The sequence below is a fragment of the Schistocerca cancellata genome, chromosome 2 (assembly GCF_023864275.1).
Source record: "Schistocerca cancellata isolate TAMUIC-IGC-003103 chromosome 2, iqSchCanc2.1, whole genome shotgun sequence".
Lineage (NCBI taxonomy): Eukaryota > Metazoa > Arthropoda > Insecta > Orthoptera > Acrididae > Schistocerca > Schistocerca cancellata.
In genome coordinates, this window is record NC_064627.1 from 368018775 (window position 1) to 368035396 (window position 16622).

Here is a 16622-nt window from a genome sequence, read left to right on the forward strand (position 1 = left end):
TATTTAACACATTTTGGGAAACGATGTCATGGGTTGAGAGAAAGGTTTACGTTATCAACCTTGTGGACATAATTCCAACCAAACGTCCAGGGAAGATCACTGGTGAATCCAGGAGAAAAGGGACACTCATTGATCATTTGAAAAATGAGCTGGGGAAACATTAAGCATGCAAAAAGATGTTTCTCAATCCTCTTGGGGGTAAAGAATGGACAGTCCTTTATTGGCTGGGTAATTCCACACATGGGATGAGTTCTGATACAGAAACGTCATGGCCTCTAATCAAACAGATGAAGAAGAAAGGTGAGAGAACCTTCATGAAAGAATTCCTGGACTCTCTTCCGTAGCATTACTGCAGGAAATCATCCTTGAAGTTGTACCTTGAGCCTATTCTACAATCCAAACAACAGCTGTATGGACTCTATGTGGAAAAATGTCATGCAGAGAAGGTTTCACCATTAAGTCGGGCTACCTTTAACTTGATTTTAGAAGATGGTAATATTAGCTTATTTTCCCCCAAGAAAGACGAGTGCGACTTGTGTTGTAGTTAAAAGCTTGGTAACTTGAGTGAAGACGTGTAAAAGCAACACACAGAACGGAAAGAGCAGGCAAGGACGCAAAAATATGCTGACAAGAAAGAAGCCCAGCAGAAGCTCTGCTCAGTGTACATCATGGACTTACAGGCTGTGGAACTAGCTTCATTTTTAAGTGCAGGTGCAGTTTATTATAAAACAAAGTTGGCTGTTCATAACTTTACAATGTATAATTTAGAAAGTCGTGATGCAGTATGTTACTGGTTCGATGAAACGCAAGGTGATTTGGTTGCATCATGTTTTGCCTCAATGCATCGTGGATATCCTATCGAGAACGATTAAGGAAAATCCCGTTCGAGTCATTCTGTATTCTGATTTCTGACGGCTGCACATATCAGAACAGAAATGTGATATTATCAAATGCTCTTTTAAGATTAGCAATTGATACTGGAGTATTGATTACACAAAAGTTTTTGTAGAAAGGCCATACTCAGATGGAATGTGACTCAATTCACAATTCCATTGAGTGCAAGCTTAAAGGACGTGAAGTTACACTTCCTAGCCAATACGCTATAATATCTAAAGAAGCACGATTTTAGCCACAGCCATACGAAGTCCGTTACCTAGATTATTCATTTTTCATCAACTACGCAGAGAAAAGTTTGTGGCTGTACGACTCAATTAGGCCTGGAAGAGCTGTAAAAAATTAGCCTACAGTTACCGATCTGAGGGCGCTACAGTACCGCCCAAATGGTATTATTTACTACAAGTGCTCTTTCAGCGAGGTGAGGCAAGAATTACCGAGGTGTCCGAGGAAAATTCTTGGAGATGTTTGCTTCCCGAAACTATACAAGGAAAGACAAATCAAGAAATCCAAATGGGATCATTTACAACAACTTAAATCAGTTCTTCTTAAAGATTGTCATAGTTATTATGATAAGATTCCTTATGAATGAAAATTATCGCGGAGGTAACTGTGTGACGAGTATCAGTGCAGTGTAATTTTCTGTTGCTGCTTTGAGTGACGTTTAGGTTTTTTCTTTAAGAAATATGCATACATTATCGCAACTATGTGAACAGTACATTTATTTAAAATGTTTCTATGAAATCTTTCAATAAAATGATTAATGCTCCAAAACGTGTTCTTACTAGCTTTCTCAGCACCAAATACCAACGTAAATGTGTCAAGTCGTGCCGCGAGACTGACAAACAAATACCGCGTAAGTTGCAGATCATGGCATAAATACCGAGACAATTCCTCGTATGTGCCGTAATTAAGCTTTATAAAGCGTATTTTCTTTTGTTTCACATTTTTATTTGATTCAATATTTCCTTGTAGTGCTACGATGCAAATTTAGCGGCGCTGTGAAATGTATTAGGCAGTTTAGACAGTTTTTTGTCACTCGTGTAAAATTCTTATTTTGCTTATTGCTACTTACGCGGTATTGTTTCGTCACCAACGATATGCCATACCTGAGATATACAACTGCACATAATAAAAGTTGGAAACACAGACAGCAAAAAATTACGTAAGTAATTCCGTTATTGCAATGTGTACTTTTAAAATTAATATTAATTTGTTAATAAATCAACTGGCCAACAATGTTTGTTACTAGGGAAGCGAAACAAATGTTTGTTGGCAACACTACAATAACACTGTTATGGCGGTTTACAATGTGCTAACTCAAAACGTAGTGTGTACGTATAGGGCTACTGTTTGTTCTAAAGCTACTGTTTTTGTGTTATTTATTACGGGAACTACAGTAATAATACCCTTAATTATAGCGTACCGAAGTTACGGTGATTGTCTAAATTTATAATGTGTAATAGGAGACCCTAGAAAAGGAATCGTGTGTATTAACATGTAACGTTTGTATTTGTTCAGGATTCTGGATCAAGGCAGATACTTACAGGGAGCAACCAGATGTGCATTTCAAGCACAAGTTTATCGCAGTTGCAGAGTCAAATCAGTTGGACAAACCAATTATCTGCAGCAACTTCTGGAATCTGAATAGTATTCTGAGTGACTACAGCCACTGTTCAGTCGTCAAGGTAAAAAAGTTTTTAGTAAGAAACCGTAGTATTATCTATGATATGTACATTTTTATCGATGAACATGGAGCTGCTAGTTTCATGCTTAGATATGTTGAATTCACACTTTAGTTGTAAGATTCATTAATATTTCAGCAATGTAGCTTCTTCGGTACTGTTTGTCAACCTGTAGTAGCATTTCTTATCACTTTTGTGATTTTTTTTTAGCTTTATTGGGATTATTGAGTTAACAATCTTACATCTCCTTGAATATCAGATTAGTAAGTTTTTAGTCTGGACTGTGTACAACGTTGGAAGAAGCTGATTGCAGTGTCTTCTGCAATATTGTTTGTGATACGACATACAAATACAGTGTTTACTCACAATTTTGTGTGAAATGCTTTGAGTGCCACTCACTGCAAAACAAAAGGAAGACTTGCAGAATCAGATTATGGACAGTATGGATAACTACAGAATCAAACACGACATCATATTCTTGCATAATTGATTGCACGTAGTAGCCTACATGTCATTGAGCTTTTATAATCGTGAAATAAATGTAGAATTTCTTCGTTTTTAGTTTGAAGGTTGAAAACTGTGTAGCCTAAAACTTTTTCGGCTGTTCATATGTTTTCTTAAGTGACTTCATTGGTTAAGCAATGGCAGCACTCATGTATTCAAGTAACAGCAATTAAGAATGGTGTTGGAAATCGCTTCATAAAACATTATTTGTGAAGGTGAGGACATATCTGACTTTTTTATGTTACTCAGTGGGTAACATACATTTTAAACCAACAGTCTTTGAGGTGATATTTCACTTCCTTTCAGTAAATGTGCTTTTGTAATGAAAAAAACTTCTACATTTCTCTAGTGCTTAGATTTGCTGTACCAAACGTATTCACTAAAGCAGATGCGAAGATATTGTAAACTAATTACTCTCATTGGTGGATACATAAATCTGTTGTAGTTCAGATCATAAATCCAAAAAATAAAGTGTAGTTACTTAATGCATAAGTAGTGTGTCTCTGTTGAAATAAAGATAGAAAAATTCTCTCTCGGTATGCTAATATCTGAGAGTACAATCCAAATTGTTTTGATGTTGTATGCATGCGACTTACTAATATCTTATTCTGCATAAATTGTGATTGGTTTGGTAGGTAATCAGTAATTCTTTGCTTATATTCTGAGTCACTGTCTTACATTACAGGCAGGGCGTACCAGAGAGCTACCATTATTAGAACTAAATTTTGTGATTCCTTGGAGCTGATTGTGGGTCATTCCATGCCAAGTGATCTAGAATTCCCCACATGACTAACATGGATTTTGATAAAATTTTGTATGGACATTCACACAGGTTCCCAATTAACACTGGTAAAGTTTCAAGTTAACTAGTTGCAGAGATATAGTCACTTGTTTGACTCCATAGCACAGTTATCAACTCTGCATCGCCAGAGTTTTCGACAACCTTCAGAAATAATATCTCTGACAATATTTTGTTGAAAGAACAAAACCAGGCCATCTTGTACAACTTTGGAAAAAAGTGTGAATTTTAGCTTTTTATATCTCTAGAAGTAATCGTGGAATAAATATGGAACTTTGTGCATAATAACTTACCAAGAGAAGGTCTTAGAACATAAAATTTCGTTCTTCTGTTACTTTCCCATAGTGTACAAATTGAGGGCAAAGTTGACAATGTTTATAAAAACTCCAAAAAAGAATATTTTAGTCCACTTTTACAAAAAAGAGACCAAAAGCTTTTAAACTATTTTCACTAGGAAAACCATGGCCTAAACCTCCTGAAATGTAGTGCTCTCTCTCTCTCTCTCTCTCTCTCTCTCTCTCTCTCTCTCTCTCTCTCTCTCTAGCTATTTTTTTTTCAATGCGAGTGGATAAGGCCATTAAAAAAACAATGGCTGGGTGACAGTGCATTGAAAGTAAACCCATATTCATTGGTATTCAAATTAAATCTTACATCTGTCATTATGTTCTGCATACAGTTCTTTATTACTTTGTGCGGAATGTAATATCAAAAGTCCTAATAGGCTAGTTATGAAGTGAAACTGAGTCAGAAGAACTAATGAAATGTAAAAGAAGTGGTGTCTTTTGTCATGACTCATAGAGGCATATTTCAGTTTGTTTTTCTGATATATATATATATATATATATATATATATATATATATATATATATATATATATATATATATATATATATCAAACTGGTTATAAACTTCAAAATGTAACTGTGTGTGTTATAAAGGCACATGACCACATGGTGGTAAAACTTTTGTGTAACAGCTGCTACATACATCATATAAATTGCCTTCAAGTTGTCACATTCTGCAAATTTTAGTGAAGTTCATAGTGCCCCCCCCCCCTTTTTTTTTTTAAAAAAAAGGATTTATGTTATAGGGAATGTCTTTAGATTGTGCAATGCTGCTGATGTGCTAGATTAATTCTGGTTTAAGGTGTAGCATATTTTGTGTTCACATAGATTGCAGTTTGAGTGGAACTTTAGGGTATTGATGGAAAATGGTATAAATGTATTGCTATGGCCCATGGCAGCTTGAGCACTGCCGGTTAACCAGCATTTTCATTGCCGTAGGGGCCACACCCAATAACTGTGCAACAGCAACTACAGGTGAGTTTCCTTACCATAGTTTCCCAAGGGGTCAACCAAAGCGTCTGATCCCATCCATCAGTTTTGACCCATGATGTAAGGCTTTTGTGTGTGACGTCATGAAGGCGCGGAGTTTGGTTTGTGAGTGTGGCGTGTTTGTACGTGTCATTGTGTTGCGGTTCGTGGTGGCCTCTGGTGATGTGTAGAGGGGTTTTGTGTTGTGTGGTGTTGGGTTCAGTTTGGTGTTACTGATTCATCTGGCTGGTTCTCGTTTCGGCTGTGTTTGCAGCGGAATTGGTTTCATTGAGTTAACGATTTAGGGTTTTTGTGTGAAAGTTATTGTAGTGCTGCTCGCTGTAGGTCGTGTGCTAATTTGAGTAAATTAATTTGTTGTTGTTCTTGTTAGGTATGGATATGACCGATAAAATTAATTAGTGTGCAATGCCGTTGAAATTGATAAAATTTCTACAGCTGTTTGGGTTGATTGTGGAGATGGTTATGTGTGCTGTTTGTCGGCATGAAATGACATTGGCAAAAGTTCCAGCGTCTCGGACCAGGGGCGATTATATGTGGAGGGGCCATAGGGATAACCTATGGCACTCCATACGTCATGGTTCCTGGTTCGAGAAGTCTAGGTTGGGCATGCACATGATTGTGTTGTTGGCGTATTACTTTTGTTGTAGATCCTCTCAAAGTTTTTGCACACATGAGACTGGCATGAGTGAGAGGAGTGTGCTTGACTGGTTTTCGTTTTGTTGTGAAGTATGTTTTGAGTTTATGAAGTACAGGAATAAGTTGGGTGGGCCTGGGGTTGTGGTGGAAGTGGACGAGTCGCATTTTGGGAAAAGGAAGTATGGGAGTGGTAAGTCTGTGGTTGGTTTCTGGGTATGGGTGGCTGTTGTACTGGGGATTGGGTGTTTGGAATGTGTTTTTAATTTTGAGGATTTTATAGAACCGGGTTCCACTTTAGTTTCCGATTCTTTTTCTTCTTATAGGGGGTTGGGTGAGGGGGGTACAATCATTTAGTTGTGAACCATAGTTTAGAGTTTAAAAATTATGACACGGAGGCTTGTACGAATTCTGTAGAGGGGATGGGGGAGGGGGGGTGTTACGCCAGTTCTTGGGAGGGGGAAGAGGTGCTCTTCTAAGCTTCAGTCTCATTTAGATGAGTACTGCTGGCAGAAGAGTGTCCCTGAGGGCTATTTTTTATTATTATTTTTTTTTTTTTTTTTTTAAGGGCTATTAGTAAGATGTACAGGCCGAAGGTAGTTTTAAGTGGGTGGGTGGCTGTGGCTCAGGGTGGGGGGTTAGTTGTTGGTACTGTTTGTGGGGGAGGGGTGTTGGTTTGTGATTTAGTTGTGAAGGGTCTATTTTGTTGCAGTTTTTGTTGATTTGTAGCATTTGATTGAGATTTCTTTATTTTGCATTTGTTTTTTGTTTATGGGTATTTTATTTTTTTTTGGGGGGGGGGAGGTTGGGGTGTGGGTGGGTTGAGTCTTTCTTTTGGTTGTGTATTTTTTCGTTGGTTTGTGGTTGTGTGTTTATGTATGGGGTGTGTGTGTGTTTGTGGCTGGGTGTGTGCCTGTGTCTGATTGTGATCGCGGCGCCGGAACTTTGTTGTGAAAGTTTTTATTTTTCTTGTTTTTAGAGTATTTGTTGTGTGTTGGGGTCAAGGGAAGTGTTAGATTCCAATGTGTGTGTGTGGCTGTGGGTGTTCCGGTATCGGGCATTGCTGTTGAGCTATATACACTCCTGGAAATTGAAATAAGAACACCGTGAATTCATTGTCCCAGGAAGGGGAAACTTTACTGACACATTCCTGGGGTCAGATACATCACATGATCACACTGACAGAACCACAGGCAACAGAGCATGCACAATGTCGGCACTAGTACAGTGTATATCCACCTTTCGCAGCAATGCAGGCTGCTATTCTCCCATGGAGACGATCGTAGAGATGCTGGATGTAGTCCTGTGGAACGGCTTGCCATGCCATTTCCACCTGGCGCCTCAGTTGGACCAGCGTTCGTGCTGGACGTGCAGACCGCGTGAGACGACGCTTCATCCAGTCCCAAACATGCTCAATGGGGGACAGATCCGGAGATCTTGCTGGCCAGGGTAGTTGACTTACACCTTCTAGAGCACGTTGGGTGGCACGGGATACATGCGGACGTGCATTGTCCTGTTGGAACAGCAAGTTCCCTTGCCCGTCTAGGAATGGTAGAACGATGGGTTCGATGACGGTTTGGATGTACCGTGCACTATTCAGTGTCCCCTCGACGATCACCAGTGGTGTACGGCCAGTGTAGGAGATCGCTCCCCACACCATGATGCCAGGTGTTGGCCCTGTGTGCCTCGGTCGTATGCAGTCCTGATTGTGGCGCTCACCTGCACGGCGCCAAACACGCATACGACCATCATTGGCACCAAGGCAGAAGCGACTCTCATCGCTGAAGACGACACGTCTCCATTCGTCCCTCCATTCACGCCTGTCGCGACACCACTGGAGGCGGGCTGCACGATGTTGGGGCGTGAGCGGAAGACGGCCTAACGGTGTGCGGGACCGTAGCCCAGCTTCATGGAGACGGTTGCGAATGGTCCTCGCCGATACCCCAGGAGCAACAGTGTCCCTAATTTGCTGGGAAGTGGCGGTGCGGTCCCCTACGGCACTGCGTAGGATCCTACGGTCTTGGCGTGCATCCGTGCGTCGCTGAGGTCCGGTCCCAGGTCGACGGGCACGTGCACCTTCCGCCGACCACTGGCAACAACATCGATGTACTGTGGAGACCTCACGCCCCACGTGTTGAGCAATTCGGCGGTACGTCCACCCGGCCTCCCGCATGCCCACTATACGCCCTCGCTCAAAGTCCGTCAACTGCACGTACGGTTCACGTCCACGCTATCGCGGCATGCTACCAGTGTTAAAGACTGCGATGGAGCTCCGTATGCCACGGCAAACTGGCTGACACTGACGGCGGCGGTGCACAAATGCTGCGCAGCTAGCACCATTCGACGGCCAACACCGCGGTTCCTGGTGTGTCCGCTGTGCCGTGCGTGTGATCATTGCTTGTACAGCCCTCTCGCAGTGTCCGGAGCAAGTATGGTGGGTCTGACACACCGGTGTCAATGTGTTCTTTTTTCCATTTCCAGGGGTGTAGGTCAAGGGAAGTGTTCGATTCCAATTTGTGGGCTCGGGAGCTGCTGTTGAGCAAGGGAAGTGTCCGATTCCAGACGATATTGTGTTTAGTGGAATTTGGGGAGTTTTGTGTTGTCTGTTTTTTCGTCGTTTTGTGTGGTTTGGTATGGTGGTATGTGTCTAAATTTGTTTATGTTTACTTTGTGCCCACCCAAAAAAAACCAATTTCCCACGCTTGTCCCATTTGTTTCATTAGGTTTTTTGTGGAACGTGTGTGTGTGTGTGTGTGTGTGTGTGTGTGTGTTTTGTTGGTTGGTTTTTCAATGTATTTTGGTGTTTGTTGTCATGTTTACGTAATGACGTCATATGCGCCATATTGGAGTCGTAGCGTATGGTAGTTTCTGCTGTATTTGTGACGTCATAGGTCAAAGCAGACAGATGGAATCAGACGCTTCTTTATTTCCGTTCCCAAGTCTGATAATGGTTTCCTTACACAAGATCTCAAGCCTGGTGATACATTTCATTGTGTCAGAGGCCAAAGCTAGAAGATGGCTGTTTTAGAATCCTAAGCATATGCTTACTTCAGGTTACTTGAATATTTACGGCTTTCATTAATCTGATGTAGAATATCATGAGGAAAACTATACTGCTGGCCAGATGTTGTCACTTTGCCCTTAGTTTGTAAACTATTGGAAAACAATAGGAGAATGAAATTTATTCTAAGATCTTCTATTGGTAAGCCATTACATGCAAAATTCCATGTTCCTTCCAGGTATGTAAAAAGCTAACTTTACTTCAAATTATCACAGCATGAAAATTACTGAAATAATCTTCTTTTTTTTCTTTTCTTTAATTTTGTTTAAGAGATCGCAAGTTGTACAAAATGGCCCAGTTTTGTTTCTTTCAAGAAAATATTGCCAGATATGTTATGTATCAAATTTGCTGAAAACTCGAGGGTACAGTCCAAGTACTCATTTTCGTCTTTTCTAAACAAAACCAAAGAAATTGTAAGGTGTCATGATGTTGCGAATATTCAGCTGATATTTCCCTATGCAAATTGTGTGAAGTTGAGGCTGTAATAAGAAAAACAGATGCACATTTTTTTTTTGAGGCATTTGCAAACCTCTTCATCTGCAAATAACTACTGCTACATGTCTGTTTGAATCTGCTTACTGTACTTGCCTCTTCATCTCTTTCTACAGTTTCTACCCTCCTCAATTCCCTCTAATATGAATTTGATGATTCCTTGATGTGTCGGCTCTCTTTTAGTCAAGTTATGCCACGAATTTCTTTTCTCACCGATTCTGTTCAGCATCATCTCATTAGATACATGATCTACCCAGCTAATTTTCAGTATTTTTCTTTAGCACCTCATTTCAGAAGCTGCTATTCTCTTCTTGTTTCAACTGCTTATCGTTCATGTTTAACGTCCATACAAGGCTGCACTCCTGACAGATGCTTTCAGGGAAGACTTCCTAAATTTCTCTTCTTTGAAATGATTTCCTTTCCACTGCCATTCTACATTTTATATCCTGGCTCTTCTTCAGCCATCATGATTATTTTCCTGATCTAATTCCCTCAGCATTGCATTATTTAATTTGACTACATTCTGTTACCATGGTTTACCTTGTTGTTCTCTTACATCCTTTCAAGCAATGTCCATTCTGTTGAACAGTGTCAACGGCAAACTGCAAAATTTTTATTTCTGCTCCTTGAACTTCAGTTCCCTTTCCAAATTTCTCCTTTTTTTCTACATCAATATTCCGCAATCCACTGTAAGGTGTGTGGCAGAGGGTACCCTGTACCACTACTTGTCATTTTCCCTCCTGTTCCACTCACAGATATAGCGGGGGGAAAACGACTGTCTATATGCCTCTGTATGAGCCCCAATTTCTTGTAATTTCCCTTCCAGCCTGCTCAGTGTACAGATTATTAACTTTGAGGATAGGCTTCAAACCTGTCTCACTCTCGTCTCTACCACTGCTTCCCTTTCATACCCTTTGACACATGTAATTTCCGTCTGGCTTCTGTACAAGTTGTAAGTAACTTTCTGCTCTCTGTAGTTTACCCCTGTCACCTTCACAAATTTAAAAAAAGTGTACTCTAATCAACACTGCCAAAAGCTTTCTCCGAATCTACACGTGCTGTAAATTTAGGTTTGCCATTTCTTAACCTAATTTCTGAGCTAAGCAGGAGGATCAGTACTGCCTTGCATGTTCCATTATTTCTCCATAACCCAAACTGATCTCCCATGAGGTTGGCTTCTATCAGTTTTTCCATTCTTCTCCCTCATAATTTGTGTCAGTATTTTGCAAACATGACTTATTACAGTTATAGTTCGGTACTGTGCACACCTGTTAGCATTCTTCTTGAAGTCTGGTGGTATTTCCCCCATCTCATATATCTTGCACACCAGGTGGAGTAGTTAAGTTATGGCTGGCTCACCCAAGGATATCAGCCTTTTGGTCGGAGAACCCATCTGCTTCTGGAAATGCCTTAGAGTTTAAATTCTGGTTCTGAAATCTTTGTTATATCTCTTTGTGTGTGTGTGTGTGTGTGTGTGTGTGTGTGTGTGTGTGTGTGTGTGTGTGTGTGTATCTTTTAAGAGTCATCAGTCTTCTTACTGGTTTGATGTGGTCTACCACGAATTCCTCTCATGTGTCAACATCTTCATCTTAAAGTAGCACTTGCACCCTATGTCCTCACTTATTTGTTTGACATATTCCAATCTCTGCCTTCCTCAACAGTTTTTACCCATCTACAGCTCCCTCTAATTCCATGAATGGCACACATTAGACTTTCCACAATGGTATCATGTTAGATTCTCCCTGATTTCTTAACGGCATAATCCGTATCACTCCAGGCAGGAGATTTACCTTCATAGTCTCGAATGTTCTTGAATTTAGCATAGGCCTCTGTTAAAATTCAGGCGTAAGTAAGAAACGTATTTTTTTTTTTGTTTTCTCCAAAAAAAATCCTGCCCCGAGATAGAGGCCTCCAAGGATGACACAGCGAACACCATTGTGAAGATGCGAATTTCGGAAATTTTTTTTAAAATATTGTATCACTGTTACAGTTCTAGATATTTTGTTACAGTTTTTTTAATTTTTATTATTATTATTTGAAAGGTAATTGCTTTATGATTACAGTGGTATCCTCTGTTTGTACATATTTGTCAAAGATCTTTCACTGTAGCCTTTTGATTTTTTTTTTAATTTATAGAAAAAAATTCCCAAAAATGCCTATCCAGAAAAGTTTGATTTTTTTTCTGTTGATTAGTACCAGGTAGTACTACATTCTCTGTGAAGGAAAGCTTCCACTTTCAAGTTGGACAGGTTTTATTTTTAAAAAAATCATTTTTTTAACTTTAAAGGGTAATGTATGTATTCACTGTAGTTGTTTCTTACTAATTTCTTTGTACAACATTTATTTCTATTGTCTTTGTTGCAGTTATTTCGTATCACTTTCTTCGTTGCAGTTATTTCTTTTCACTTTCATTGTTGCAGATATTTCTTACACTTTGTTGTAGTTTCATGTCAGTTTCTTTGTCGTAGTTGTTCATTGCAGGTTTCTGTATTGTAGTTGTTCAGTGCTAATTTGTTTACTGAGGAGGCTTCTAAGAAATCTGAGACCATCCAGAGAGTTCTGTGTTTTTGTGAGGAATTTACCAGTTGACACAGCTGCTGTGTGTTTTGTGAAAAGAACTGTTTGAAATGACTTCTGACTGGGGCCACAGGAGAGTGAAATGTGCTGACTATTTGCATATCCATAAAAGAGTGATATGTAAGACTAACAAAACAACAGACTTTGTTCAGGTTGGGAATAAGTGTTTTCATTTGAAGACTGTTTCCATTGATGATGTTTTGTGTTATAAATGTTTTGACAGAGTAACAATGATGGTATCTCAACAAGGTGAAGCCTCCCATAGTGCAGATGATTCAGATTTCGCATCAGTAGAGGAAGAATTAAATACCCTGTATCTGTCAGCTACATAGGTAGGTGTTAGTCCTGTTTAGAAACCATGGTCAGTGAAGTTGATTCATAAGCTCTATGCATCAAGAAAGTGTAGAGAAATTACTAAAGCTATAGATGAATACACTACAGTAAAACTGACCACCCAAGATCATCCTGCAGACATTTATTTAAGGATCTAGGGATATTCACAGTAGCTTCTCAGTATATATACTCTCTTATGAAATTTGTTATTAACAACCAAACCCAATTCAAAAGTAATAGCAGTGTGCATGACTACAATACTAGGAGAAAGGATGATCTTCACTATTCAAGATTAAATCTAACTTTGGCACAGAAAGGGTGAATTATACTGGCACAGAGTGCACAGAAGTTGTATAAATTGAAACCTTTAAGTCTTTGGACCTTTCACATAAATTTTGGAACCATTTAAAATGCTTGAAAAATGAGTCTCTTACTCATCTTTCAAAACTAAAATTATGTTAAATAAGCCTAGGCTTTGATTTTTATGAGCCTGTTATGTGATGATAAAACAGGTTTTATACATGGCAAAAACTTCAATTGTTTATAAAACTTGTTCAACCTAAAAGTGGAAGCTCTTCTTTTCAGGGAATGTAGAACTATATGATGCTAATCGGCAGAAAAAAAATCAAAATTTTATGGATTGACATTTTTTAAAAAATCCATAAATTATAAAAAAGTTCAGAATGCCATAGTAAAAGAACTTTGAGAGATAAGTCCAAATAGAGGATTTCTTTGTAATCATAAAGTAATTATCTTTCAAATTTAAAAAAAAATATCTAGAACTGTTCCAGAGATGCAGCATTTTAAAAAATTTTTGAAAATTTCCATCCTCAAAATAGTATGCACAGTGTCATCTTTGGAGGGCTGTATCTCGGAGCAGTTTTTTGAGAAAAAAAAAATACTTGTTCCTTACTTAGTCCTTCATTTTAACATATGTTAAATTCAATAACATCCGAGACTATGAAGGTAAGATTTTTTCCTAGCGTGCCTGAATTGATATGGACTAGGCCCTATGCCTAACACATTTCCAATCTTGAGAGTACCTCTTCTTGTCATTGATTTCCATATGTTCCTTTTTCTGCTGATTCTTCGGATAAATATATTGTCAGTCCACCTAATTTTCAACATTCTTCTGTAGAACCACGACCCAAAACACTTTCTCTTCTGTTCAAGTCTTCCCACTGCCCATGATTCACTATTATACAATGTTGTGCTCCAAACATACATTCTCAGAAAATTCTGCCTCAAATTAAGGCCTCTGTTTTATACTAGTAGACTTTTCTTGGTCAGGAATGTCCTCTTTGCCTGTACTAGTGGTAGAGTTTGTGTTTGTGTCCTGAACTCAGTATGCAGTGGACCGGGGCCCCTTCAAACCCCTCTTGGAGCAGTGGCTGTCAGGATAAGGACGACTCAGGAAATAACTGTCTGCAACGTATATCTTCCTCCAGATGGTGCAGTACCCCTGAAAGAATTGGCTGTAGTGATTGATCAGCTCCCTAAACCTTTCCTACTTTTGGGAGATTTTAACGCTCATAACCCCTTGTGGGGTGGCACCGTGCTTACTGGCCGAGGCAGAGATATCGGAAATTTACTGTCATAACTCAACCTCTGCCTCTTAAATACGAGGTGTGGCTAGAAAAAAACCGGACTAGTACTGGTGAAACAATAAAACGAATGCAATAAGGCTGAAAGTCGCGTGGCCTGTCACGTGACTCTCGCTCCGCCTACTGCTCGAGTTTCATCTGCCTCCTGCACTCAGTCTGCCCGTGGCGTCTGTTTTAAGTAGTTGACGTTTTGTCTGTGCGTCGGAAAATGTTGAGTGTACAGAAAGAACAGCGTGTTAACATCAAATTTTGTTTCAAACTAGGAAAATCTGTAAGTGAAACGTTTGTAATGTTACAACAAGTGTACGGCGATGATTGTTTATCACGAACACAAGTGTTTGAGTGGTTTAAACGATTTAAAGATGGCCGCGAAGACACCAGTGATGACACTCGCACTGGCAGACCATTGTCAGCAAAAACTGATGCAAACATTGAAAAAATCTGTAAACTTGTTCGACAAGATCGCCGTTTAACAATCAGAGCAGTGTCTGAGTTAACAGGAGTTGACAAGGAAAGTGTTAGGCAGATTCTTCATGAAAGTTTCAACATGAACAAAGTGTGTTCAAAAATGGTTCCAAAGTGTCTCACAATTGAACAGAAGGAACACCGAAGAATGATTTGTTCTGACATCCTGGAAAACATTGAAAGTGATCCCACCTTCTTACAAAATGTTATTACTTGCGATGAATCGTGGTTTTTTACTTACGATCCCGAAACTAAACGCCAATCGATGCACTGGAAAACTCCTGGTTCTCCACGACAAAAAAAAGCACAAATGTCAAAATCGAAATTCAAGGCAATGATGATTGTTGGTTTTTTTTTTTTTTTTTTTTTTTTTTTTTTTTTTTTTTTTTTTTTTTTTAACATCAAAGGGATTGTGCACATTGATTGGGTACCAGAGGGACAAACAGTGAATCAGCATTACTACATTAGCGTCCTGGCTACCCTACGTGAGCGAGTACGGAGAAAACGGAACGATTTGTGGAGAAAAAAGTCATGGATCCTTCACCAAGACAATGCCCCAGCTCACAGTGCGTTGTCAGTGAAGACTTTTTGGCAAAACACAACATTCCCATCTTAGATCATCCACCCTACTCACCTGATTTGGCCCCCTGTGACTTTTTTCTTTTCCCTAAAGTCCAGTCAGCTTTGAAAGGAACTAGATTTGAGACTGTTGAAGCAGTAAAAGAAAAAGCGACGGAAGTAATGTATGGACTTACCGAAAATGATCTGCAGCATTGCTATGAACACTGGAAAATTCGTATGGAGCGGTGTAGAGACCGAGGAGGAGAGTACATTGAAGGAGATAACATGAAATTGTAAATAATTGTAAATAAATGTTTTTTCTAGCCGCACCTCGTACAGTTGCCCCCACACATTTCAGTGTGACACATGGCACATATTCGGCCATAAATCTCTCGGTTTGCGGTCCTGGCCTTCTCCCATCTATCCACTCTAGAGCACATGATGACCTGTGTGGTAATGACCACTTCCCCATCTTTCTGTCACAGCCCTGGCATCAGGCCCGTTGGCGCCTGCCCAGATGGGCTTTAAACGAGGCAGACTGGGACACTTTCACCTCTGCTGTCACCGTTGAATCTCCCCCACATGGTAACATCGATGTGTTAGTTGAGCAGGTAACTACAACAATCATTTCTGTGGCAGAAAATGCAATCCCTCGTTCTTTAGGGTGCCCCCAGTGAAAGACAGTCCCTTGGTGGTCGCCGGAGGTCACAGAGGCAATTAAGAAGCCTCGGTGAGCTCTACAGTGGGATAAGCGGCACCCTTCCCTGGAGCATCTCATAGCCTTCAAACGACTCTGTGCCCGTATTCGCTAGCTTATCAAAAGACGGAAACAGGAGTGTTAGGAGAAATACATTTTGACCATTGGGTGCCATATGTCACCTTCCCAAGTCTGAGCAAAGACCAAACTAGTTTTTGAGTACCAGACCCCAACGGGTGTTCCCGGTATTAACGTAAATGGTGTGTTTTCTACCGAAGCAATTGCCCAGCACTTTGCTGAGCACTATGCTCGCACTTCTGCATCAGAGAATTACACCCCAGCCTTTGGCACACTCTCAATTGGCGGATGGAAGTTAAAGTCCTCTCGTTCACTAAACACCACAGTAAACCCTATAATGCCCCATTTACAGAGTGTTAGCTCCTCAGTACCCTTGCATATTGCCCCAACACAGCTCCTGGCCCCGAGTAGTGAATCCCCAGTCAAATGGTTAATCATCTCTCGTCTGACTACAAGCAACATCTCCTCATGATCTGCAACCGGATCTGGTGCGATGGCATCTTTCCCCCACACTGGCGGGAGAGCACCATCATACTAGTGTTCAAACCCGGCAAAAACCCGCTAAATGTGGATAACTACCATTATACCAGTGCTCAAACCCAGAAAAACCCACTTAATGTGGATAGATATGGATAGATATCGGCCCATCAGCCTCACCAATGTTCTTTGTAAGCTGCTGGAATGTATGGTGTGTTGGTTGTTGGGTCAGGTCCTGGAGTCACATGGCCTACTGGCTCCATGCCAGGGAGGTTTCCGCCTGGGTCGCTCTACCACTGATAATCTTGTGTCTCTCGAGTCTGCCATCCAGGCAGCCTTTTCCAGACGCCGACATCTTGTTGCCGTCTTTTTTTATTTACGAAAAGTGTATGACATCACCTGGCGACATCATATCCTCGCCACATTAA

At 40.3% G+C, this 16622-nt stretch overlaps 1 protein-coding gene across 1 annotated transcript in view; it reads left to right on the forward strand.

Annotated features, from left to right (window-relative positions):
- Window positions 1–2167: 2167 nt before the first annotated feature.
- The window catches only part of LOC126161759 (transmembrane protein 231), a 42850-nt gene continuing 28395 nt past the window's right edge, over window positions 2168–16622 (forward strand). Inside the window, exons 1-2 of the mRNA XM_049917812.1 lie at window positions 2168–2330; window positions 2416–2582. Of these exons, the coding sequence (XP_049773769.1) occupies window positions 2192–2330; window positions 2416–2582 (306 nt within the window). The 5' untranslated portion in view covers window positions 2168–2191. The remainder of the gene's footprint in view (window positions 2331–2415; window positions 2583–16622) is intronic.